General features: G+C 34.5%; 3 protein-coding genes across 7 annotated transcripts; 2 read left to right on the top strand and 1 right to left on the bottom strand.

Moving 5' to 3' along the window:
• Positions 1 to 2004: 2004 nt before the first annotated feature.
• On the bottom strand, positions 2005 to 4539 carry LOC130810742 (uncharacterized). The gene is made up of 6 exons (XM_057676876.1): positions 3964 to 4539; positions 3694 to 3870; positions 3419 to 3551; positions 3114 to 3232; positions 2730 to 2957; positions 2005 to 2676 (listed from the first exon to the last, which is right to left on the bottom strand). Exons 1-6 carry the CDS (start codon positions 4537 to 4539, stop codon positions 2005 to 2007), a joined length of 1905 nt encoding a protein of 634 aa, XP_057532859.1.
• A 1272-nt stretch (positions 4540 to 5811) lies between these two features.
• On the top strand, positions 5812 to 8335 carry LOC130810734 (uncharacterized). Its single transcript, XM_057676870.1, has 5 exons — positions 5812 to 5865; positions 5964 to 6113; positions 7037 to 7266; positions 7896 to 8135; positions 8191 to 8335. Exons 1-5 carry the CDS (start codon positions 5812 to 5814, stop codon positions 8333 to 8335), a joined length of 819 nt encoding a protein of 272 aa, XP_057532853.1.
• A 7355-nt stretch (positions 8336 to 15690) lies between these two features.
• LOC130814776 (metal tolerance protein 4-like) lies at positions 15691 to 21084 on the top strand. 5 transcript variants are annotated; one of them, XM_057680994.1, is made up of 8 exons: positions 15691 to 15820; positions 16085 to 16300; positions 17407 to 17579; positions 17652 to 17850; positions 18691 to 18869; positions 19481 to 19631; positions 20526 to 20659; positions 20770 to 21084. In XM_057680994.1, exons 2-8 carry the CDS (start codon positions 16093 to 16095, stop codon positions 20947 to 20949), a joined length of 1224 nt encoding a protein of 407 aa, XP_057536977.1. In that variant the 5' UTR covers positions 15691 to 15820; positions 16085 to 16092; the 3' UTR covers positions 20950 to 21084. The 5 variants fall into 5 exon arrangements, with proteins under 5 accessions (XP_057536977.1, XP_057536962.1, XP_057536970.1 ...); XM_057680979.1 differs by lacking the exon at positions 15691 to 15820 and adding an exon at positions 15845 to 15916; XM_057680987.1 differs by lacking the exon at positions 15691 to 15820 and adding an exon at positions 15848 to 15974.
• Positions 21085 to 23465: the final 2381 nt, after the last annotated feature.

Genomic DNA, 23465 nt, shown 5'->3' with positions numbered 1-23465 from the left:
CACGTTGAACAGAAGGTTTAGGGTTTGACTAATACTGGGCGTAGGTATTAGCTGGGCGGTTTCTTGACTACGCGCATTTTCTATACTCCTACCCGACCTTGTGCGGAATATCAAGAGTGTCCTAATGTTTATAATAAAGAATAATGGAGGCCTATGATATATCTTCTCCATTACAATATTGTATTATAAAATTTGTCTAACTTAATTACCTTTTTAGTTTGTCAATTAAATTTACTTTATTTATATTTTTGACTGTGATCGGTTCTTTTTAATTATGTATATATAACGATGATTAAAGGTTAAACACTGATTTGGGATTATAATCTTGCTGTGTTGTTTTAATCAATAATGATAATGTGAATATATATACAAGAGTACCACTTAGGGTTACCTAAAATAACTGATATACACAATATACACTTGCCCTAATTGCAGATATTCTAAATATATTTGTTACCATAATCTAACGCTCCCCCTCAAATTGGGTCATAGGGTCACCAACACCCAACTTGCATAAAACTTCTTCAAAGAAATGAGTTCCAACTGCTTTCGTAAGAATATCTGCTAGCTGATCCTTTAATTTAACAAGTGGGAGTTTGATCACTTGGGCTTCTAATTTCTCCTTTATGAAATGTCTGTCGACTTCTACATGTTTCGTGCGATCATGTTGAACTGGGTTTTCTGAAATGTTGATTGCGGCTTGATTATCACAGTATAGCTCACAACTCCTTGTGGGAGTGAATCCCAGTTCAGTTAGTAACTTTCTCTGCCATAGGACTTCTGTGATTCCCTTGGCTACACCTCTGAATTCAGCTTCTGCACAGGACATAGCAACCACCTTTTGTTTCTTAATTCTCCATGTGGCTACACCACTTAATTCAACTTCCTGCCATCTCTATCACCTGCCCAGTCTGCATCTGTATATGCCATAAGATCAAGATGACTATTCTTTTAGTATAAGACCCCCCTTCCCGTAGATCCTTTGAGGTACCTGAGAATTCGATAAACTGCTTCCATATGCTGAACTTGTGGTCTGTGCATGAATCGGCTGACTACTCCTACTACATATGCAATATCAGGTCTTGTGTGAGCTAAGTAAATTAATTTCCCTACCAAACGTTAATACTGCATTCGATCAGCCAGTTCTCCTCCTTCGATCATCTGCAGTCCATGATTCATCACCATTGGTGTCTCGATGGGCTTGCAGTCCAACATCCCTATTTCAGCTAACAAGTCTAATACATACTTCCTCTGGGATATGAAGATTCCTTTGTTTGATCTAAGAACTTCAATAACTAGAAAGTATTTCAGTCTACCAAGGTCCTTCATCTCAAACTCTTGAAATAGCCTTTTTTTGAGATTTACTATTTCCTCTCTATCATCTCCGGTAATAATCATGTCATCGATATAAATTATCAAACATGTTATTATCCTTCCTCTTCGTCTAAGAAATAAGGTGTGATCCGAATTACTTTGTCTGTAACCGAATCTCTTCATTGCAGAGGTAAATCTACCAAACCATGCTCTAGGAGACTATTTCAACCCATACAAAGCCTTCCTCAATCTGTACCCCTCATTCTCTGAGAACCCTGATGTAAACCCTGGTGGAGCTTCCATGTAAACTTCTTCTTGTAACTCTTCATGAAGAAAGGTGTTTTTGACGTCAAACTGATGAAGGGGCCAATCTAAGTTTGCTGCAATACTGAATAGAACTCAAATTGTATCAAGTTTAGCAACTGGAGATAAGGTTTCTGAATAGTCGACCCCATACGTCTGAGTGTATCCTTTTGCCACAAGTCGAGCTTTGTATCTTTCTGTCGTGCCGTCTGATTTGTATTTAATCGTGAACACCCACTTACATCCGACAACTTTCTTTTGATTCGGTAAGGTGCATTTTTCCCATGTGTCATTCTTCTTGAAAGCATTAATCTCTTCCTCCATAGCTTTTCTCCAATGGGTGGAGGTTAAAGCCTCTTCGACTGTGGTAGGGTTTTTTGGTTGCATCTAAGGCTGCCTTGAATGCCAAGGCACTCTGTGACAAATTCCTTTCCTAGTCAGGGGATCATAACACCGATAACCTTTCTGATTCCTTCCATATCCAATAAGAACACATTTTACTGCTCTTGGTTGAAATTTTTTTCGTACCCTTGTCGAATAATGAACAAATACTGTGCACCCAAATATACGAGGAGGTAGAGTATGCGAGGAAGGTATGGGAAAATGGGTTTGAAGAGTGGCTAGGGGTGTGTGATATTGAAGGCTTTTTGTGGGAAGTCTATTGGTAAGATAATTTGCAGTGGCAATGGCTTCAGGCCAAAGGTAAGTGGGAACATGGGAATCAAGCATAATAGCACGGGTCATCTCAAGAAGTGTGCGATTTTTCCGTTTTGTCACTCCATTTTGTTGGTGTGTGTCTGGGCAAGAGGTTTGATGCATAAAGCCTTTTTGTTTAAAGAATTGTTGCATGTTGGAATTAATGTATTCTCTACCATTATCAGTTCGAAACATGCGAGGTTGGGTTTGAAATTGGGTAAAGAATATATTATAGAACTCAACAAACACACGAAACACTTGAGATTTATGTCTAAGGAAGTAAATCCAACTCATCCGGGTACAATCATCAATAAATGTAACAAAGTATGAAAAACCATGTAAGCCTACGATAGGAGCAGGACCCTACACATCAGAATGAACAAGCATAAAAGGCATATCAACTTTATTCAAACTACTAGAATACGAGTGTTTATACGAAACTCAGATTTTAGCCCTACAAAATTAGGAAACAGTTTTTCTAAATACCCTACAGATGGATGTCCAAGACGTTGATGCCAAGTCCATAGTTTCCTTTCCTCTGATCCGCGAACAAGAACCACTTTGCCTTTTTGAGTCTCCTCTTCCAAGTAGTACAGTCTACCTCTCTCAATACCACGCCCAATAATTTTTCCTATTTGAGCATTCTGCACAATACAACATCTGAGTTTCATGAGAACGGTACAATCAAGATCTCTAGTATGTTAACTTACTGATAATAATTTATGCGAAAGGTCAGGGACAAATAAATAATCTTTTAAAGTGAGATTTTTCGTAAAAGAGATAGTTCCGGCTCCACTCACTTTAATCCCTTCCCCATTAGCTATTTTAATGATGTTTTTCAGAGGTTTTTCATGAGTCAAAAAATCGTTCGGGTCATATGACATTGTATCTGTAGCACCATAATCAAAGAACCAACCCCCTTCAAAATAAGATGAAGTATTAAAAGAAGATGAAAAATTATGGGATGGTGGATGTGAGGCACGTGGCTCTCCCCCTCATTTAAAGGGTTGAGGCTCTTGATTTTCGCACCCCACTCCTCTTGACCCTATTTTTTCTTGTTCTTGTGCGCCGTTTGAGAGAAGGTCTCCTTCTCTTTCTTTGATACCTGCGATGTTCATGGCTGCCCCTTGATTCTCTCCTTCCTCCATGGATGAGTGTTCATCTGTGCTCCACCCTACTACTGCTCTATCGATCCGGTTATAATCAGAAAACCGTGCCGGTTCTTTTGCCCCCTTTTTCTTTGTATCCGACCACCATTCAGGGTAACCCACGAGTTTAAAGCACTCGTTTTTTTGTGTGTCTCATACCGTCACAGTGGGAACATTTTAGGTTAGATTTATCGCCTTCCCGCAGGTAAGTTCTTCTTTTGACAACAAGTACTCCACCGGTGCCCGATGATTCCAGATCTGATGAGGGCTCCTTCTTCATGATACCACGCCTCATTATTTCTCTCCTGATACTAGCATAGGCCTCTTCCACTGTAGGGAGTGGGTCTAAGAGAAGAAGATCTCTTCTATCCTTGTCAAAAGTCTCATTAATTCCTGCTAGAAATTGGTACTACCGGTTTTGTTGGATTAACTGGTTGTAGGTGAGAATGTCCCCTGGATCTTGTCAAAAGTCTCATTACTTCCTGCTAGAAATTGGTACTACCGGTTTTGTTGGATTAACTGGTTGTAGGTGAGAATGTCCCCTGGATCCTTCATAGGATTTGGTTCTGTCGATTTCTTTCCACAACATAAGCAATTTGATGTAATATGTTTCGATTGTGTCTGTTTCTTGTTTAATCTTGTTGGTTTTAACCTTTAGGTCGAATATTTGCAGGCCATCTCTTCTGCTACTGTAGAGCGTCTCAATCCCTTGCCACAATGTTTTGGCTGTTGGGAAATCAAGGTACTGATTCACCAGATCAGGATTTATATTCTCCAAAATCCATGAGATAACAATCGAGTCACTTCTGGTCCACTGGTTGTACGCTGGGTCATTCTTGGATAGTGGGTCGTCGATGATGTGGTTGAGCAGATCTCGTCCACTAATGGCTAAGTGTATCAGCCTGGACCATTTTGTGTAATTCTGATTTGTTAATTTCTCTGATATTGAGAGGGTTTGGATGCTGGTTGTGTTTTCGGTGGTTGGTTTGTTGGGGTTTAAATGTTTGAACAGTTGCAACAACTGTCCCATCTTGACCGGTTGGTCTGCTGCAATGATAGTCTTTAATTCATCTTCCATTTCTGATTTTTTTGAGGTAAGTTAATTGGTATGTGATGAAGCTGCAAAAAACGATTTAGAATCGTTGCTGCTCTGATACCATGATTAAAGGTTAACCACTGATTTGGGATTATAATCTTGCTGTGTTGTTTTATTCAATAATGATAATATGAATATATATACAAGAGTACCACTTAGGGTTACCTAAAATAACTAATATAAACAATATACACTTGCCCTAATTGCAGATAATCTAAATATATTTGTTACCATAATCTAACAAACGATATAGTGATGAAGGGATGAAAATATGAGAGTATTTTTTATGGTGATATGTGTATTTTAATATGTGTATATTATGATGGTTAAAATTATTTGGTATGGGTGATTTTTTTTATACGTTAAGATGAAGCTAAAAGAAAATATATTTATCAAAATACAAGTACAAAAAGTATATAAAATAATAAATTTTATGTTGTTCTTTATTTAACATTGTAATTTATTAATTTTTTATATTATTTTTGTGAATTAATATTATTCGGAAAATTATGTTGAGATGTTCAATCGTTATGACATTATTTGTACAAATGAATTTTATTTAACTTAAAAATCATTGAAATAAAGTGGTGTATTATAAAATGGTGTTTGGACAATAATTTATTAATAATTTAGATCACAAATTCTTGTGCGAAAGGGTCTATTTGAGAGACCATCTCTAATTAGGCCGACCTATTATATATTTTTTAAAATATTATAAGTATACATTAAGAGTGATGTAAGTAGACATTTAAAATATTAAAAATAGGCATTAAGAATACAACAAGCTAAGTAAGCATTAAGGATAATATAAATAGGCATTAATAATGCGGTAAATAATCATTAATTTTTAATGGGCTGAGCTTGAAATATATATGTCTTTCAAAGAGACAATCTCTCAAGAGACTAAAGAGACTAGCTGAATTTAGATTTTTTAACACTTCGGGTAGTGAAGATGCGGTAAATGCTATTAGGAAAATAATTTACTAATAAATGCGATTGAACCATATCACATGCTTATCAATGTCTACGATGAGAATAATCTTGAAACTGAGAATAATTAACGACTATTATTCCGGCCCTAGGTTTTTAGGGTTCGAAGTGAAAGATTATTTATAAGACCCTCTACTAATATATATATAGAAAAGTCAAACGTTAACACTAGTTGAAAACTAAAAATTTTTAGGGTCCTAAACGTAGACAGGACTTGCACTTTTTTAGAGTTGGACTCTAACTATATGGAGGAGGAGGACCTAGATGAAGGTCAGAAAGAGTATATCGGTGGATCGAGACCTTAATGATGATTTTGAGGTCTAATACTATGCTTACAAATACGAGGTTTGACTTTAATGTCAACTTGAGGTCTAATAAGATGTCAGAAGATACTTATTTCACTGTTTAAAAACAAGGGTGATTTACAAGTATGCGAGAACTATAGAGGGATCAAACTTCTAAGCCATGCTATGAAACTGTGGGAAAGAGTGATCGAGAAAAGAATTAGACGAGAGACGGTAATTAGAGAGATGATAGGTGCAAATTCTAATAACCGCAAGCGCACGGTGTGCGTGTAGCTACGGGTCGAACACAAGGAGGCGAGTTAACCAATTTATTTGCCTTACGACTACAAGACACGAATCTACAAGTAGTTGGGTTGAGAAACTAATACTACAATTCAAATACAACTAATAATTAGAGTTAAGACAATGATTAATACGAAGATAATAATAATATGACAAATCTAGGGGGTCGGGAATCACCTAATTCTAACATGGGAATTAATTACTCTCATAATCGTATGAATTTGAGTCATTGCCATAATTAATCATGATCTAATTAACCTCAAACTTCCGCTCTATTGATCAATATCGGTTTAAGACCTTACTAGTAGTAATCCTCAAACTTCCGTTTTATTGGCTAAACTAGTAGGAATTAATTTAAATATATCTCAATCCTAAATTATTTCTAGTCTCAAACTTCCGTTTTATTGAAAAGGTTAATAAAGATATTTAAACTAAGATTCATTAAGCATAGGTTTAATCATAGACTCAAATTTCATACAATTAATCGATAAAATATCATCCCATGCTTCAAATCAGGGTTTATACCCCGACCCTAAATAGGAAAACTACTCACTAGACATGATAATAAACGTGCAATTCATGACAAATGATGACTTAATTGAAACACTAAACATAAAAAAATGATGAGTGATTTTAATGCACAAAGATAAATAATAAAGCAATAAACAAAGAAAACTTACTAATTGAGAAGAACGAAAATGTAAATTGCAAAGGAATTTAATGTAACAATAAAGTTTGGCAACAAAGAGCTCAAAGAGCAAAAACAATTCTGAAGATAAAAGACTAAAAACTGATATATGCTAAAAAATAAATAACTAGCACTATTTATAGTGGCTCTAAAAAGTAACAGTCGAGCGCACGAACAAAACGTCTGACGTACTGGCAACGACTCGTGACATCAGGGGCGACGAGTAGTCGCTTTGCTACTGCCTGGGGAATGTGACTTCAGTGAGTTGGTGACGAATCGTCGCTCAGCCTCTGGAATGCAATGCTCAGGTCAAAAAGTAAGCGACGAGTCGTGGCATATGTGGGACGATTCGTTGCTTTGGCTCTGGACTATTATGTTGAGATCAGTAGATGTGCGACGAGTCATGGCATTTTGTGGGACGACTCGTCGCTTTTTTTCTAGACTGTAATGCTGAGCGACGAGTCGTGGCTTTCTGGCATGGCTTAGCTACGACACGTTCTGTAACACACCCGAATTTCCTCCTGAATTTCCGACCCCTTAACGAAACCAAAACTGTAAAAGACGGGAGGAAATTCGGGGTGTTACAAATTTCTTCCCCTTGGGGCTTGTTTGGCTCGATCTCTTCACTTTTTTTAGGGGTCTTAGGCCATTTCTCCAGGCCTTCACCCTCTTATCGCCCCCGGGACCTAATAAAACTTTGATTTTGTCTCAAAATTACATAAAATACATTATCAAGCACATGAGACAAAAATATCAAATATCCCTTACAACACTACCTAAAATCCACTAAAACATCACATAAGGAGTATAAAATTAACACAATTAATTGCAAATAATTGCACTTATCAAGAGAACCAATTTGGATTCACACCGAGAAGATCAACCACCGAGGCAATCCATCTTTTGAGGAGACTGATGGAAAAGTATAGGGAGCGAAAGAAGGATTTGCATCTGGAATGTCATTGACCTGGAGAAAGCATACGATAGCATACACGAAGCATCGTTTGGGATAGCCTTAAGAATAGAGGTATTTCACGAAGGTACATTGAGGTAATATATGACATGTATGACAGAGTGGCGACTTACATACATACATCGATGGGCATGACAGAGTCTTTTCTAATTAAAGTGGGACTACATGAGGGATCGGCACTAAGTCCTTTCATTTTCACGGTCATTATGGAGGAAATCTCTAATTCCATCCTGGAAACCATACCATGGTGCATGCTTTTTAACGACAATATAGTTTTGGTCGCAGAAACCAAGGAGGAGGCTAATAGTAAATTGGAAGAGTGGAGGGGACGCTTTGGAGGGTAAGGGGTTGCGCATAAGCCGTACTAAGACAGAATATTTGCGATGCAATTTCAGTGGGACGGAATCGATAGAGAAGCTAGAGGTAACCATAGGAGGAGAAGTTGTTGCATGTACGTTCAAGTTCAAATATTTGGGATCGATGATTCAGAGCAATGGGGAGATTGATGGAGACGTTACTAATCGTATACAAGCGGGTTGACTTAAGTGACGAGCAGCAACTGGGGTGCTTTGTGATAAAAAGTTCCCGAGGAGATTAAAAGGTAAATTTTACAATAAGGTCGACGTTGTTATATTGACAGAATGTTGGCCCGTAAAAAAGGTTTTCGAACAGAGAATGGAAGTAACAGAGATGCGTATGCTGAGGTGGATGTGTGGTAATACTATGATGGATAGGATAAGAAACCAGGAATTCAGGGAGAAATTAAGGGTTGCACCTCTCTCCGCAAAGATGTGGGAAACAGGTTGAGATTGTTTGGGCATGTGCAAAGAAAGACACGTGATGCTCCAGTAAGAAGGATCGAATGCATCATAGTGAAGGGTAAGAGAAGTCGAGGAAGACCTAGGAGAATGTAGGAGGAACAAATTAAAAGTGACATGCATGAACTTCACTTCTCCAAGGACTTAATCAGGGATAGGGGCAGTTGGCGATGTCTTATCCAAGTCTTAGATTACTAAACTGTCCCTTTTACCTATCGTGTGTTATTGTTCATTGCCTTTATTTATCGCTCTTTACGTCCTTCTTTACTTTTATCTTTATTTTTAGTTATTTGTTTGTATTCTATTTATTCTATTTGTCAGTTGCAGGTTTCTCTCTCTTTGAAGACCTTTCTCAAGCCGAGGGACTTTTTGACCGCACTCTCTTCTATGGGTATGAGCTGTCGTCGTTCTTCCCTCCCCAGACTCTGATTATAGTTTTCTATGAGCGGGATACACTGGGTATGATGATGATGATGGTTGTATTAGTTATATATGTTATAACTTGTAAGCTTTGTATATAGCATGATATAAATAATATGATAGATATTCTTATAATATATATAGGGGGCGAAACAAAGATTTTAGAGGCCCTATTTATTTTTGTTATATCTTTTAAATGGGGCCCTTTATATATCAAAAGATAAAATTTTTTCCACTTCAAGGAAAATAATTCAAGACAAAATATATTGTAAAATTATATTCTAAAATTACTTCAAATATAAAAAAGTTAACAAACAGATCACTTAAAATGTGTTGCTTTAAACTGGATTTGAATAGCACGATTTAATATTTGGAAACCCTTATTTTGGGGTTCTAGGCAGTCGGGTACCTAAAATTCCCTTAAAAATTGGCCTTGTATATACCTAATTATATTTCATGTACGTCTCATAGTAGCATGTGTCGAGCGAATAAAGTGTGACATTAGAGTGATTTGTTATTAGGTAATTTGATAGCCTGCAAGTGTAGAAAAATGAATGGAAAATGTATACTCCAAGCGTTGCCGTAAGAAAAAATGGAAAATGTGTTTAGCGAATCTTTGTCCGAAAAGCATTAGTTATTACCAAAAGATTAATTTATAGCAAAACCCCATCATTCAGTGGATACGAGGAGTCAGCCAACGTTGAGAATTGGTTAAGTGGATTTGATAAACCGTTTAATATTGTCTAATGCCAGAGAGCTTTAAGGGTCAACCAAACAGCGTTCTACTTTACGGAGGGGTGAACATGGCAATAAGAGAGTTACATAGTAGGGAATAAAAGACTTATATGAGAATCGAACCCAAAACTTTTTGTTAGGAATAATGTGACTTGAGTGCACAATTGGTGTGTGCATTCATGTGGTGACTCTTGGGATTGAATCCCATAAGTATGTCATGAATGGGTGTATTAAGATGAGTCTTAATATTTGTGGTTTATGTTGATGATTAAGGTATGAATTAATGAGTTAATCAAGGGAGTTATGGGACTTAATGAAGAAGTTCAAAGGTTTAATTCAAGATGCTCAACTATGCAAGTCGAGCAATACTTGTCAGAAGCCCTCTGAATGGCCGCTCGACCAGCTCGCTCGACCGAGCGAGCAGACAGAATGCAACCAGAAACTTCCTACAGCCCGCTCGTCTGTAACACCCCGAGATTTTAATAATGAAATTATTTAATATTCTAATAACTTTTAAAGATTTTACAATTATATTAAATTATTTCTGAATTAGTTTAATAAATTTCTTGCATACATGAATGTAAATGTTAACTTATATATATATTAAAAATATAGTTACGATATCTTAAATAAAGAGGTTCGAATCAAAATGATTATTTCATTAAAATGTGTGAGCCCACGAAGTCTCTTAGTTGGGTCTCGCAAGAAAAACAAATCGAGATGAAAAATAAATAAATAAATAAATAAATATAATAATAATAATAATAATAATAATAATAATAATAATAATAATAATAATAATCATAATAATAGAAATAACGAGTATAAAAACGTTGAAACCCTAAACCCTCAAGAGGGAGCCGTCACTTCTTTCCTTCTTCTTCCTTCGCCCTCATCACTTTTCCCAAATGCAATGCAACACATAGGAAGCTCCAGGTAACGCTTACAGGTACGTACACGCAGTAACGAACTCTTACATGCAATTCTTATTTAAGACATTATTGTTCATTGTAATAATATGCACTGCATCAAAACTGAGATACTAGCGAGTACGCTTTATACGAAACGCAATCGACTATGCAATTCTTGCGCTTAGAATAGTTATAGAGAATGAAAGTGTTAGTAGGAGGCGGGGACCACCCCCCCTTATTTATTTAAGAATTAGATTATGCCTAATTGGAGTTAGAGTGACTCCTTTATAGGTGAATTTCATATTCTATTGAGTGGCTCAGTGGGTTTTGGCGCGCTGCTATCCCAGGGCGCTCATTAATAGTTAAGAGTGGAAGTTATTCCCATCTGATAAGGTACTATATTATGATTAGCTGGCGTGACTTAACTGGATTATGTCCGGTTGTTTTATTAGTCCCCTAGGTGAGGTTCGACGGGACCACCGTAAGGGGGATATGAGCATGCTTGGGTCACTGGGCGTCGGATGGCCGATACCGCCTCTTGACCGAGGTGATACCATGCGGGCCTTGCAAACCCCAATATGGTGGCCTCTTCACTGGTTTAGTACCCCAGTGTGTTAGGTTTTTCCCGAAGGTAGGACCCGAGAGGGTCAGCTGGAGGGGGCATGAGCTCATACTTTGCCAATGGGCGCCGGATGGCCGATAACGCCCTTGGCCGTGTCACTATGCCAAGAAGTAGAGAAAAGATCCACTGATAGAAAACTATTCAGTGATAGAAAATTTATTCATTGATCGAGAGTTATTTATTGATAGTAGGTTCATTCTTTGGTAGAAAGCTTATGCGTTGATAAAACGTTTACTCTTTGATAGAATATTTACTCATTGATAGAACATCTACTTATTGATAGAATAGTTTATGCTAGCGAGAAGTGTGCCTAAGTTAAGTTACCTCAAGGGTATTACGGACTATGATCAAACTTACCTTAAGATAGACAAGCTCTATAAGGTCATGCGTTAGGTATTCTGTTAATGCCTTGGTCGAGTTGATACTATACGTGTTTTGCAGGAGTTATGTTTAAAAAGAGGAGCGTGAAGACCTGCATTCTACCCAAGAACACATGGTTCGGTTTAGAAAGCACGTAGTGAAATTAAGAAGTATAAGTGGCCGATAAACGGTTACTACATGTGCTGGTGTCTTATGAAATCGTCTTATGTTGTTTTATAACATAACGTTATCTAGTAGTTGGCCTTATTATATTTGATGCTAGTTACTGACGTGTACGTGTTTTTGTTTATATTTGTTTGTTGATGACTTTCTATGATTGTCCTGCTATGACACATTGGTCGTTGGTTTAATGTCGAGCAGCAGGGGGATCATAGACAAGCGTAGCAGGTACTGGAGCTTCTTTTGCATTGCATTGCATTTGGGGAGAGTGAGGAGAGCGAAGTATACCCTGTGTCATACCGCTATCTTTCAATTTTGTAGCTCTTGTTATCTTTTGTAAACTTTGGTTGTATATGTTTTGTTACGAGGCCTTGTTTCCTCCCTCGTATATTTGTATTTCCGCTGCGTAGTTTATAATTCTGTATGGTTTTTAGTAGTTAAGTCTTTTTAAAACGCAAACGTCGACAATGGAACCACGATCCATGCTTGGCATGTTGATTTGAGAAGCCGGCGACGAATTATTCCGCCGTGACATAGCTTTGATAGGCCGTTGGTGCCTTTACTTTATTAGTTTCTGAATTAGCTTTTGTTTTTCTACAAAGACGCACAGTTTTAAGGCAGATGCTGTCAAAATTTCCACTCACCTTTTTAAAGTTAATAATTAAAGTTTATCTAAATTCTTTTTCCTTTTCTTTTATGTAACACCCGAATTTCCTCCCGTCCTTTACGGTTTTGGTTTCGTTAAGGGGTCGGAAATTCTGGGGTGTTACAACCGAGCGAGCCTCTACTTTGGTCGAGCGATGTCTCTGATGCTCCTAAGATGCTGTTTTTGACTCTTCAAGTTCTTGGGGATGTTTCATTATCATTTATTCATAGTTTTAATGTACTTAATGTTACTTAGTGAGATCTCAGATCTCTTCTATAAATAGAGAGCTCTCATTCACATTGTAAATCATCCACATCCACAAAAATACACCCCAAGCCAAACACTAGCCTATATCTCTTCTCTATTGTAATTCTCCATATTTGAGAGTTCTTTGAACTCCTTTGATAATATAAGAGATACTACACACCGGAGGACGTAGCCTTAGTTGGGTGAACCTCGTTAAATCTTTGTGTCGTTTTATTGCTTTACTTTCTCCTACAAACATCGATATCATTGATAGCGTAATTTGTTTGTCACTAAACTTCATACATTCGATCTTGGCAATATTGGAGTTTGAAACACATTGTTCGAACTCTAATATAGCATCGTTTTCACTTTTACCTAAGAAAAGTAATACTTACTCTAATTAAAACAAAATTTGATTTTCATTTAAATATTATTAATTTTGGTTATATACATTATAATTAGTTTGGGGCTAAACTTTTGCTTGTTCTTTCTTATTAAAATTTGTCAAGTGGATCTTTGAATATTTTGTCATTCATTTATTTTCGTGTAATTGACAATAAATTATTATATGTATCCTATTTTTATGGCCTGTTTGGTTCGTGATATTAAATGGTGGTAATGAGAATGATTTATAGTGTAAAAAATTTCATCAAAAGTTCCATATCATTCCCATGTTAATAAAACTTTGATCACAAAAAAGTTTTTTTGTTTACAAATTTCCATTACCACCTAATATCACCTCTTCTATTGGTAATGCATTGGAATGAATTTTATGAAGAAAATGAGATGATTTAGTTGGATAAGCATGGCCATCAAGATAGCCAAGATATTTTTCAACCAAAATTACACTAATTTTTCATTCCCATTACCATCATTTATTACCACCTACCAAACGGATCATTAAAGTATATTTTTTTATTTACATTTTAAGAAGGGCCTTAATTTTTATAATATATACAAAAATAAAAAGGGCCTTAATATTTGGACCACCCATATAAGACATATAACATGAGATGATACTTGTTCATCTTTTAGTTTATAGTTTTTAGGAAGGTCTAATTTTTTTTAAAGTTTTAAAGTTTTGAGAAAGAGTTATGTTTTCACTATTATGAACTCATTTTTTTACTTAGTGAAAATTGAAAGTATATATTGATATTTACTTATTCATCTTTAGCAATTCTATGCACACTGCTCTACCAAGAGAAGCAATCAGGATTTTTGTATACGTGGTGGTTGGATCAATTCTTATTGACCAACACCCAAAAACTAACATTTAATATTCGAAACTATGATATCCTATATTCATAATTTTATTATTATATATATAATATCCTTTTTTAAATACTAAAGCTTACCTTTTTAAATTTTCCTAATCATATTTATATTCTTGTAATACATACACACATTAAAAAAGCATCATGAACATAAACTAAATTTAATAGTTAAAAATTAAGAAAAATTACTGTCAATCTTCGTTAGTTTTCTTATAATAATATTAACTTTTGATCAATCATAAATAACACTAATTTTAGGGAGTTTTTTCGTAAAATAATACCAACTTATTTATTAGCTAATTTACCTTTTTTTGTCATATAATCTTCTATAGTTTATTTTAACATGTTAGAGATATTCTAAGGAAACACCTCTAAATTGATATTATTCATAGTTAATCAAAATTAGTATTATTATAAAGAAATAAGTAAAAAATTGTATTATTTATAATAAGTTTAAAAAAAAAGATATAATCATGCATAAATACACGATCAATTTAAATATAGACTAATATTGAGTATAGACACACTACACATCGAATCTTCTAGATTATTAGTATCCTATTTTGGATAGACATTTTTATTTTAAATTACCCATTAAGTACAAATTTAATCACCTAATTTTATATTATAACTTTTATGCTTTGCCGTTTTATCCTAACTACCAAGATTTGTATAAACAATGGAAGGGTCAAATTTTTACCTCACTTGGGCAGTAAATGTTGGTTGTGTCATAGCCATATTGCCAACGCAAAAACATGTCGGCCTTGTTGTATTTTAACAAAAAAAAAATAAAAAAATTAAGGTAGATTAAGAAAAGAAGATGTTAAAATTAAGAGGGAGGAATTCATATCGGATCCAAATTCCTCCAAATAAAAGTGATATACACTCTAACTGACATATAAGTTGCGGCCTGCATACATGTAATATTCTCATTGTTATTTAAAGTTGTTTCCGTTGCCATTTAAATCGTTTTATTTATTTTTTCCTTAAAAAATTTTTCTATTTATATCACAAATTTTGTACATATAACTAATCTTGTTCGTTTTCATTTTAATATTTCATTATTATTCTTAAGGTTCTCATATATTTTCCGTTAATTTCATTTTAATATTTTTATATTACTAATGGTCTCCACGTGTTTCTACTAATTTTGTTTAATTTTTTTTAAAAACTTGTCTCATATTTGTTATTCAATAAAATAATATATCAACTATCTAAAAGATTTAATTTCCAACTTATCTATTGTGTCACTATCATACGAATCCATATAATTAACCTATTCCTATTATTGATCACTTTAAAATAATAAGTGATCGTATTAACACACCGTCAACCCAATAAAATTGGTCTAACCATACTCCTATTTATCTTAATTCTCGTGAACTAAACAACTTTCAACAAGTCTTGTATGAGACCATCTCACCGTAAGACTAACCCATACAAACAACCCATTAATAAAAATTAAAAAACATAAAAAAAGATAAAATCTGAATTTGCACTTATACAAGAAGCGGAAAATATATGAGACCAGCTCAACAAAATTAAAAAACATAAAAAAAGATTAAAATCGTGTGAGACCAGCTCAATAAAGAATTAGTGAACAATTTAGGTGATGAAGAAAGTAATATTTGTCTCTTCTACATCAATTTTTATGGTATTAGTATAATCTTCAAAATATATTTTGTTCATATAGGAGTTGTTCTCTTGTATCTCTACCACTGGGATTCCTGTATAATTACATGTCTATTGTCCTTGTCATTATCATCCTTTTTGTTATTGTTTTTATGTAAAATTGGCTGTTTATTGTTCGAATGTAAGCATTTGTTCCTGTAGTTTTTTCAGATCCATATATCTAATTATGTGTGAGTGGCTCTGAAAATTATTATTTATCCCTTTATCTTCATAATGGGTATGGTACTATGGTCCAATCATTCTCGTTAGTATTTGTACTTTTCTTGAATGATTTGGTATTTTCTCTCTTATTAATCCATTTTATGTAATTTTCAAGATTGTAATCTTAATTTTAAATCTTGAATTTTTTGGTTTTTTTTTTTTTTTTTAATTTTGGGAAAAATAGAGAAAAATATGGAAGGAGGAAGTGAATTGGATGATGCTAAGAAGCCGTTGTTGAACAAGATTGTGAATGGAAGAGATGAAGTAGTGCATTGTCAATACTCTTTTACAAGTTTGATGAATGACTTTCTTTCTAAGCTCCCTCAAAAAGTGCAAATTGCTTTGGATCCTGAATCCCCTTTTGATTTTAACCTTTCCCATACTTCTGGGTTGATTCGAGGTAAAATTTATTCTTATTCTATATTATGATCATGATAAACATTGTATTTATGTTAATGTGTGTTGTAAGCTGCATGTGTCATTAGGTGTTCTGTGTGCCACTCTTCTTATCTTTATAGGAGCCTATCTTTTTGGGATTAGAAGTGTTTATTTGTGTCATTGTATTGATTTCAGGTCGTATATTTTGGGTCGGTTTAAAATCGTATCCTATGTCCACATTGATTTTTACATAATTTTGAATTTATTTTGAAGTCGAGTCAAGTCGGATTTGGTGACAAGTTCAGGTCATCGGGTCTTTTTTGAACACCTCTATTTGGGATGAATTGATTGTGCACATTTCTCCTTACCCTCTTCTTGGAGGGGGCATGGGTAGGATTAATCCGCTATCCTTCTCCACCGGACCCTAACTTGTACGAGATACTGGATAGTAACTATGAATCTGAGTTTTGCTACATTGCTACTAAAGCTAGTTTTCATGTTGCTTCTCTCTTAAATTAGTTTAAGAAATCAATTATTATTGTAATGATTTTTTATTTTAAAAAACAACAATGTCAAAACATTAATTCGAGCAAATTGGAGTCGGCTATGTACTCATTGTTTATTCTTAAAGTTAGATGATGTAGTTTTATCGAACCTTTATTAAGATATATTCTCACCTATGAACAAATGGCAAGGGAAGTAATGTACTATGACTTGTTTAATCAATTCTTGAGGGTGATCCATTGAAGAAGTTAGGACATTCAATTCATTGTTGATTGATGCAAAGATTAGCAATGAACTATATATGAAGTTGAACAAGATGCTTGCTCTAAGTGTCCATAGGAATTAACTTTAAGAAAATTACCTAGAATAATCCAACTTCTAATTGATTTTCCTATAATAGTGCCAACTGATTTTTAATCAATTCTTGAGGGTGATCCATTGAAGAACTTTTGAATAAACTTTATTGTTTGTACAAGGGTATTGTTTACATCTGACTTCTAAACCCCGGCTAGATGAGAACCTAGGTAGAAGTAACTATACAACAATGGGTAAATATAATGCTACTTGTATTGTTTTAGCTACTTCTTGACATAACTTTATACTTAATGTATCTTTGACCTAAAGCGGAGAAGGAGTACTATGAAAGACAAGTAGCAACATTGAAGTCGTTTGAGGAGGTAGACGGTTTAGATTCACCCCTAGACATCAACGAGGAAGAAGAAGACCAAGAACAAGCCCAACACGAAAGAGCAATGAACATTTCCAATGTAGCCAACATTATCTTGCTTGTACTAAAGGTAAAATCTCCGTTGTGTAGCATGAGTTATACATAAGTAGGTTTGGCTAAATGGGTGCACATAAAACTACAGATATATGCAACTTTAAGAAGTGGGTCTTTAGCTATAGCAGCATCAACACTGGACTCATTATTAGATCTGATGGCCGGTGGGATTCTTTGGTTCACGCATTTGTCGATGAAAAACATCAATATTTACCAGTATCCTATCGGAAAACTAAGGGTTCAACCGGTTGGAATTGTGATTTTTGCTGCTGTCATGGCCACTCTAGGTAAGCTGTATTATGCTAAGAATAATATCAATCGGCTTGTTGACTAGAGTTGTTGGAAGTATTAAATGATTTGCTAGTTGTTAAGTCGTTGTTATGAAGTGTTTGGTAAAAACTAGTTAATTGTTGGTTGTTGGCTGTTGGTTGTCGCTGTTGGTTGTTGGATGTTTCATGGAGAAAATATCGACCTAAAACATCAATAATCGATGAAAAAGCAATTTTTTGTTGTTTGACGAAAACATTTGCCAAACTACCCATTGAGTACATTCCTTATTGTACAAGGACAATATCGGTCTTTTATATGTGACAATTATTGAGATAATCTACCTGTTGACTAGATTTATTGGAAGTATTGAATGATTTGCTAGTTGCTAAGTCGAAAGTTATGAAAATGTTTGGTGAAAATTGGTTGTTGGATATTTCATGGAAAAAATATCGACCTAAAACATCAAGAGTCGATTAAAAAGAAATTTTTTGTTGTTAGACGAGCCAAAAGCCAAGAAAAAAACACTTGCCAAACTACCCATTGAGTATATTCCTTATTGTAGAAGAACAATATCAGTCTTTTATATGTGACAATTATTGAGATAATCGACTTGTTCTTAGATTTGTTGGAAATATTGAATGATTTGCTAGTTGTTAAGTCAAAAGTTATGAAAATGTTTGGTTCAAAATAGTTGTTGGTTGTTGGCTGTTTCATGGAGAAAAAATTGACCTAAAACACCAATAATCGATGAAAAAACATTTTTTGTTGTTCAACTAACAAAAATCGAAAAGTCAAGAATAAAAACATTTGTGAAACTATCCATTGAGTATATTCACTTGCAAGCATCACTGATGCAGGGTTTCAAGTGCTAATTGAAGCTGTGGAAAAGCTGATAAGGAATGAACCTTTTCCAAAGTTAACTCATGAACAGCTTATCTGGCTCTATTCCATCATGCTTTTTGCTACATTTGTAAAACTCGCACTCTGGGTTTACTGCAGAAGTTCGGGGAATAGGATTGTTCGCGCTTATGCAAAGGTCTACATGTATTTAACTTAAAATAATTTGCCAATTACAACCTTAAAATTTAGGATTTTTTGCGAATTACGGTCTTAATGTTTATTTTTTGCGTGTTACAACCACCAAAATATTAAAGCCTAAATCGTTCAGGCCAAATCCTAGAATTCCAACCACTAAAATAGTTGGAAATATGTATTAGGCCGTGACAATTCATTACATAATCTCACTGTGGCCTACTCGTGTGTACACAAGACTAGCCCACGGGTCAAGAGTGTTGTGAGGTTCATTTTCTCCCAAAACCATATGATAGTAAGAGAATCAGCCCATTCAATATATATTCAGTTCACAACTTACTATTTTATTGATGTGGGATATTGGCTTACATGTGAAGTATTTTCAACATGATGTGATTTGGCCTGAACGCTGTAAAATTTGATTTTCAGTGGCTGTAATTCGCAAAAAATAAACATTGACGCTGTAATTTGCAAAAGTGTTAAACTTTAAAGCTGTAATTAGCAAATTATTCTTAAGACTGATATGAATTTGTTAATAAACATGCATTGTTGTGACAATATGACAGAAGGATATTGTGATTACTGATAACTTGCTTCTGTTTTGACCAATAACAGGATCATTACTTTGATGTGGTGACAAATGTTGTGGGTTTGATTGCTGCAGTTCTTGGTGACCGATTTTATTGGTGGATTGATCCTTTTGGTGCTATTGCTCTTGCTGTTTATACCATTACCAATTGGTCTGGAACAGTTCTTGAAAATGCAGGTTCATATCCTCTATTTTTCTTCCTAACCAATTCCCACTTTTTTACAGCATTCTGTTTTCTAGTCATTGAGTAGTTGAAGATTATGATCCTTTTGATCAGAAAGGACTTAAGTGACTCCCACCTAGGTGAGATTTAGGGGCTCAGAGGTATACAACCGTACCTTTGAAAGTGAAAAAAATGTTATTTCTGATCGACCTTAGATAGCAAACGTCGACATGTGCACGTGATTGAACAAGTCATTTTAAAGTATTTCATTATATTTTGTAATCAAAGAACTATAAATCTTTAGCGACATCAAAAATGGGCTTAAGTAATCTGAATACAACAACAATAATGACAAAGCTTTAATCCCAAAAAGTGGAATTGGCTACATGAACCGATAGATTTTGATTAGAGGTGTTCATATTCAAAATCGAATCTTGTGTTCACATTGATTTTTACATTGTTTTAAATTCACTTTGAAGTCGGGTTGGTCAGATTTGGTTCTACATTCTGGTAAATATCAGGTCATAAGATCTATTTTGAACACCTCTAATTTGGGCGAGTATTAATCCACATGATTCTTCTTCTCCTTTCATTTCGATTTTCTACCATCTTATCTTGTAAGTCTAACTCTTTCACATCCCTTTCCGCTCCGCCTGCCCTCTAGATTATCTTAGACATTAATTGTGGGATTGTATTTCTAAGATGATCCAGAGGGCAACGGATGTGAAAGATTTAGACTTACAGAATAAGACGATAGAAAATCGAAATAAATGGAGAAGAAGAATTCACGTGGACGAATACTCGTCCAGGTCTATCGATTCATGTAGCCAATTTCAATTTTTGGGATTAAAGCTTTGTATTGTGCAAAAGTATTTCTTCTAAGAGTTCTTTTCACTATCCTTTTGCAGTATCTCTAGTAGGACAAGCAGCTCCCCCTGAAGTCCTGCAGAAACTCACATACCTTGTAATAAGGCATCATACTCAAATAAAACGAGTCGATACAGTTCGAGCATACACATTCGGGGCTCTATACTTCGTCGAGGTTAGTCTCTATTGTGCTTCATTTTCAGGCAGATCATAAGTTTATCTTAGCTATGTTTGTATGAAGAACATCTAATAGTGGTTGTGACTTGTGACTTGATCAATAATAAGGTTGATATTGAGCTACCAGAAGACTTGCCCTTAAAAGAAGCCCATGCTATTGGAGAGTCATTGCAGATAAAGATCGAGATGCTCCCAGAAGTCGAGAGGGCATTCGTGCATCTCGATTTCGAGTGTGATCATAAACCCGAGCATTCGGTTCTCAACAAATTACCTAATACTCAGCCTTAACGTTTCGATGTCGTATTGAGATTATGATCGATCTGTAGTTGTATCTTTTTTTTAGTATATGTATATGAAAAATGATAAATTTAGGATCTTTGATTTCTAAATTTGAATGGAGTATATAATTGAGTGTTTATAGAATCAGATTTGTGTCTAAACATAGATCTTGGTAGTTTAATGGGTGCACACACAGCACATTAGTTATTTCAAGAACATGGGAGCACCCAAAATATGATGTTTCTAGCGTATAAGGTATACTTTCTGTTTACGAGCTATTTTCATGAGAGACCGTTTCTCGGTAAGACGATTATAAAAATAAGGGATCTTATAATTGTATTAGTAGAGCTATTTAACTCATTGTATAAATGCGTGTCACGGTGAGACCGTCTCACACAAGAATTTGTATAAAGGTATTAGGTGAAACAAAAAGAGATTGTAGGTTTTCAAAAATTGTTGTGAAAGACGGTCTCTCCGAGAGACGAGTTAGATATATGGGCTAAATAGTCCAATTTATACAAATTAAAGAGAAAATAAGAATATAAACTTGTTTTGAAATCGTTTCTTTGAGAGATGGTCTCTCACGAGAATAGCCGGTTTTCAATTTTTTTATTCATTAGTTAGCTAATGGGACATTATAAATGTATAAGGTGATATAGAGAATGAAACCCAAAAGTATTTTCTTTATGTAATAATAGTTTATTTTATTCATATTGTTGGAGATATAATTATCACTTTCGAAAAAAATGCAGAGTTTATTAAGGTAAACTATTGAGATATGAAGATGTCTAGGTCGATTGAAGCTACTTGGAATATTGATTTATACAATAAAATTTGAAGGACAAATGTAACTCCTAACAAATAGAGAAATTGATGTGCAAATTTTATTTAACTACAAGTGCACGGTGTAACACAAGGAAAGTAAGACAAGAAACTTGCTAATCTCTACTAATTATATTGCTTGAAAAGAGAAAAATAGTTTGATTGGTTGTTAAACTAATAAACTCAGATGCAATGAAAATATGGCTTGAAACAATATGATAAAAGATCTAAGGTGTCGGGAATCCCCTAAATTCTTGTATGATCGAACTCTTACTAGTGTCTATGAAATGTCGGATTAATTATGTGATTAGATATGATCTTGTTAATCTCAAACTTTCGCTCTGTTGATTAACTAATAGATTTAGGTCCTATTAATTCAATTCTCACATGCTAGTTTTATTGAACGAATTAATAAGAATTTAACTAAAATTTACCTTAAAGCAAAGTTGATCCTAATCTCACATGCTAATACTATTGACTAGTCCAACAAAGCATATTTAATTTAGGGTTATTGGCACAATTCAATCACTTTAATCCTAGTTTCATAGACGCTTTCAATAATCAAATCATACTTGACTTATAGGTTCAAACCCTAACTCTAGAAAATAAATCTACTCACTATTCATGGTGGAAATAATGAACACAAACCCTAGAATGAAACTAAGCATGATAAAAGATGATAATAATGAAATTTGCAAGGAAAAACAATAATTAAATTATGAGACACACAATTAAAGATCCAAGAGACAAAAATAGGAAGAACAATACTACTTTTATTAAATGATAATTTCTAAGAAAACAATTAAGTATGACAATTAAACTAATACAAATTTGATGAAGAAAGATTAAACTAATAATGAGAAAGTAAATCAAAGACAAAAAATTAAAAGCTTACAAGAATTAAAATGGTGTTCAAATGGAGAGGAAGAAGGAGAAGAGGTTTTTAGTCTCCCTCCTTGTGCTCCACTAAAGGAGGCTTCACCTAAATTCTCCTCATTAACCCCTAAATAAATCCTAAGAAGATGAAATAAAATAATACACAATTAAAGTGATGAAAAAATGCTACCCATAATCCAAAAGAAAAAGCCTAGTCGATGGCCATCTTTACGACAAGGAAGTCGAGTCAGTTTTATTAGCTGACAATTTCAGCAAACTTCAAACGATCGTCATTTCTTGCTCAATTATCGAAATTGGGCATATAATATACCATTGGTAAGCTCTTGAAGTCTAGTTTCCAATGCCGTAAACCTTGCATTAATGCGATCTTCGAATCAAAAGTTTTGGCCAAAAGAGTAGACATGTATCAAATTTCACTTTAAAACTTTTGCGTTATAAACACTCTTCTACTCTTTTGCTCATTTTTTCTGTAGAACGTTTTCACCAGAGCTAAAATCTCCTTAGTAAACTTCGCCATTATTAAAACCATAAGAATTATGCTTAAAACAATCAAAACCATTCAAAATCACACATGAATAACCAAAACGAGTAAAGTAGCATAAATCTTTAAAATAAGCATGAAATTATTAACAACGACCATCATTGAAGAGTATAAAATGATATAAATAAGTCAGAAGTACTCTAATACCTATTTATAAGAATAAAAGAGATGTTCAAGATTGTACCAATTGCAAAGTCAAATGGAATCCATGAACGACAATCAAGAGACTTTAGAGCCATCCAATTCCATTTAACAAATAAGTACC

The sequence above is a fragment of the Amaranthus tricolor genome, chromosome 1 (genome assembly GCF_026212465.1).
Source record: "Amaranthus tricolor cultivar Red isolate AtriRed21 chromosome 1, ASM2621246v1, whole genome shotgun sequence".
NCBI classification, from domain to species: Eukaryota; Viridiplantae; Streptophyta; class Magnoliopsida; order Caryophyllales; family Amaranthaceae; genus Amaranthus; species Amaranthus tricolor.
The sequence above is the reverse complement of the archived record's forward strand: the minus strand, read 5'-3'. Positions and strand labels throughout refer to the sequence as shown.

Coding starts and splice junctions, on each gene's coding strand:
- LOC130814776 (XM_057680969.1), top strand. CDS start 15,913: ATGGGTATGGTACTATGGTCCAATCATTCTC. Junction 17,580..17,651: donor TTATCTTGCTTGTACTAAAG/GTAAAATCTCCG, acceptor ATAAAACTACAG/ATATATGCAACTTTAAGAAG. Junction 17,851..18,690: donor TGCTGTCATGGCCACTCTAG/GTAAGCTGTATT, acceptor TCACTGATGCAG/GGTTTCAAGTGCTAATTGAA.
- LOC130810742 (XM_057676876.1), bottom strand. CDS start 4,539: ATGGAAGATGAATTAAAGACTATCATTGCAGCAGACCAACCGGTCAAG. Junction 3,871..3,963: donor CAGTTAATCCAACAAAACCG/GTAGTACCAATT, acceptor CAAAACCGGTAG/TACCAATTTCTAGCAGGAAT. Junction 2,958..3,113: donor CTAATGGGGAAGGGATTAAA/GTGAGTGGAGCC, acceptor TGTATTGTGCAG/AATGCTCAAATAGGAAAAAT.
- LOC130810734 (XM_057676870.1), top strand. CDS start 5,812: ATGAAGGTCAGAAAGAGTATATCGGTGGATCGAGACCTTAATGATGAT. Junction 5,866..5,963: donor ACCTTAATGATGATTTTGAG/GTCTAATACTAT, acceptor TTTAAAAACAAG/GGTGATTTACAAGTATGCGA. Junction 6,114..7,036: donor CTAATAACCGCAAGCGCACG/GTGTGCGTGTAG, acceptor TCGTGACATCAG/GGGCGACGAGTAGTCGCTTT.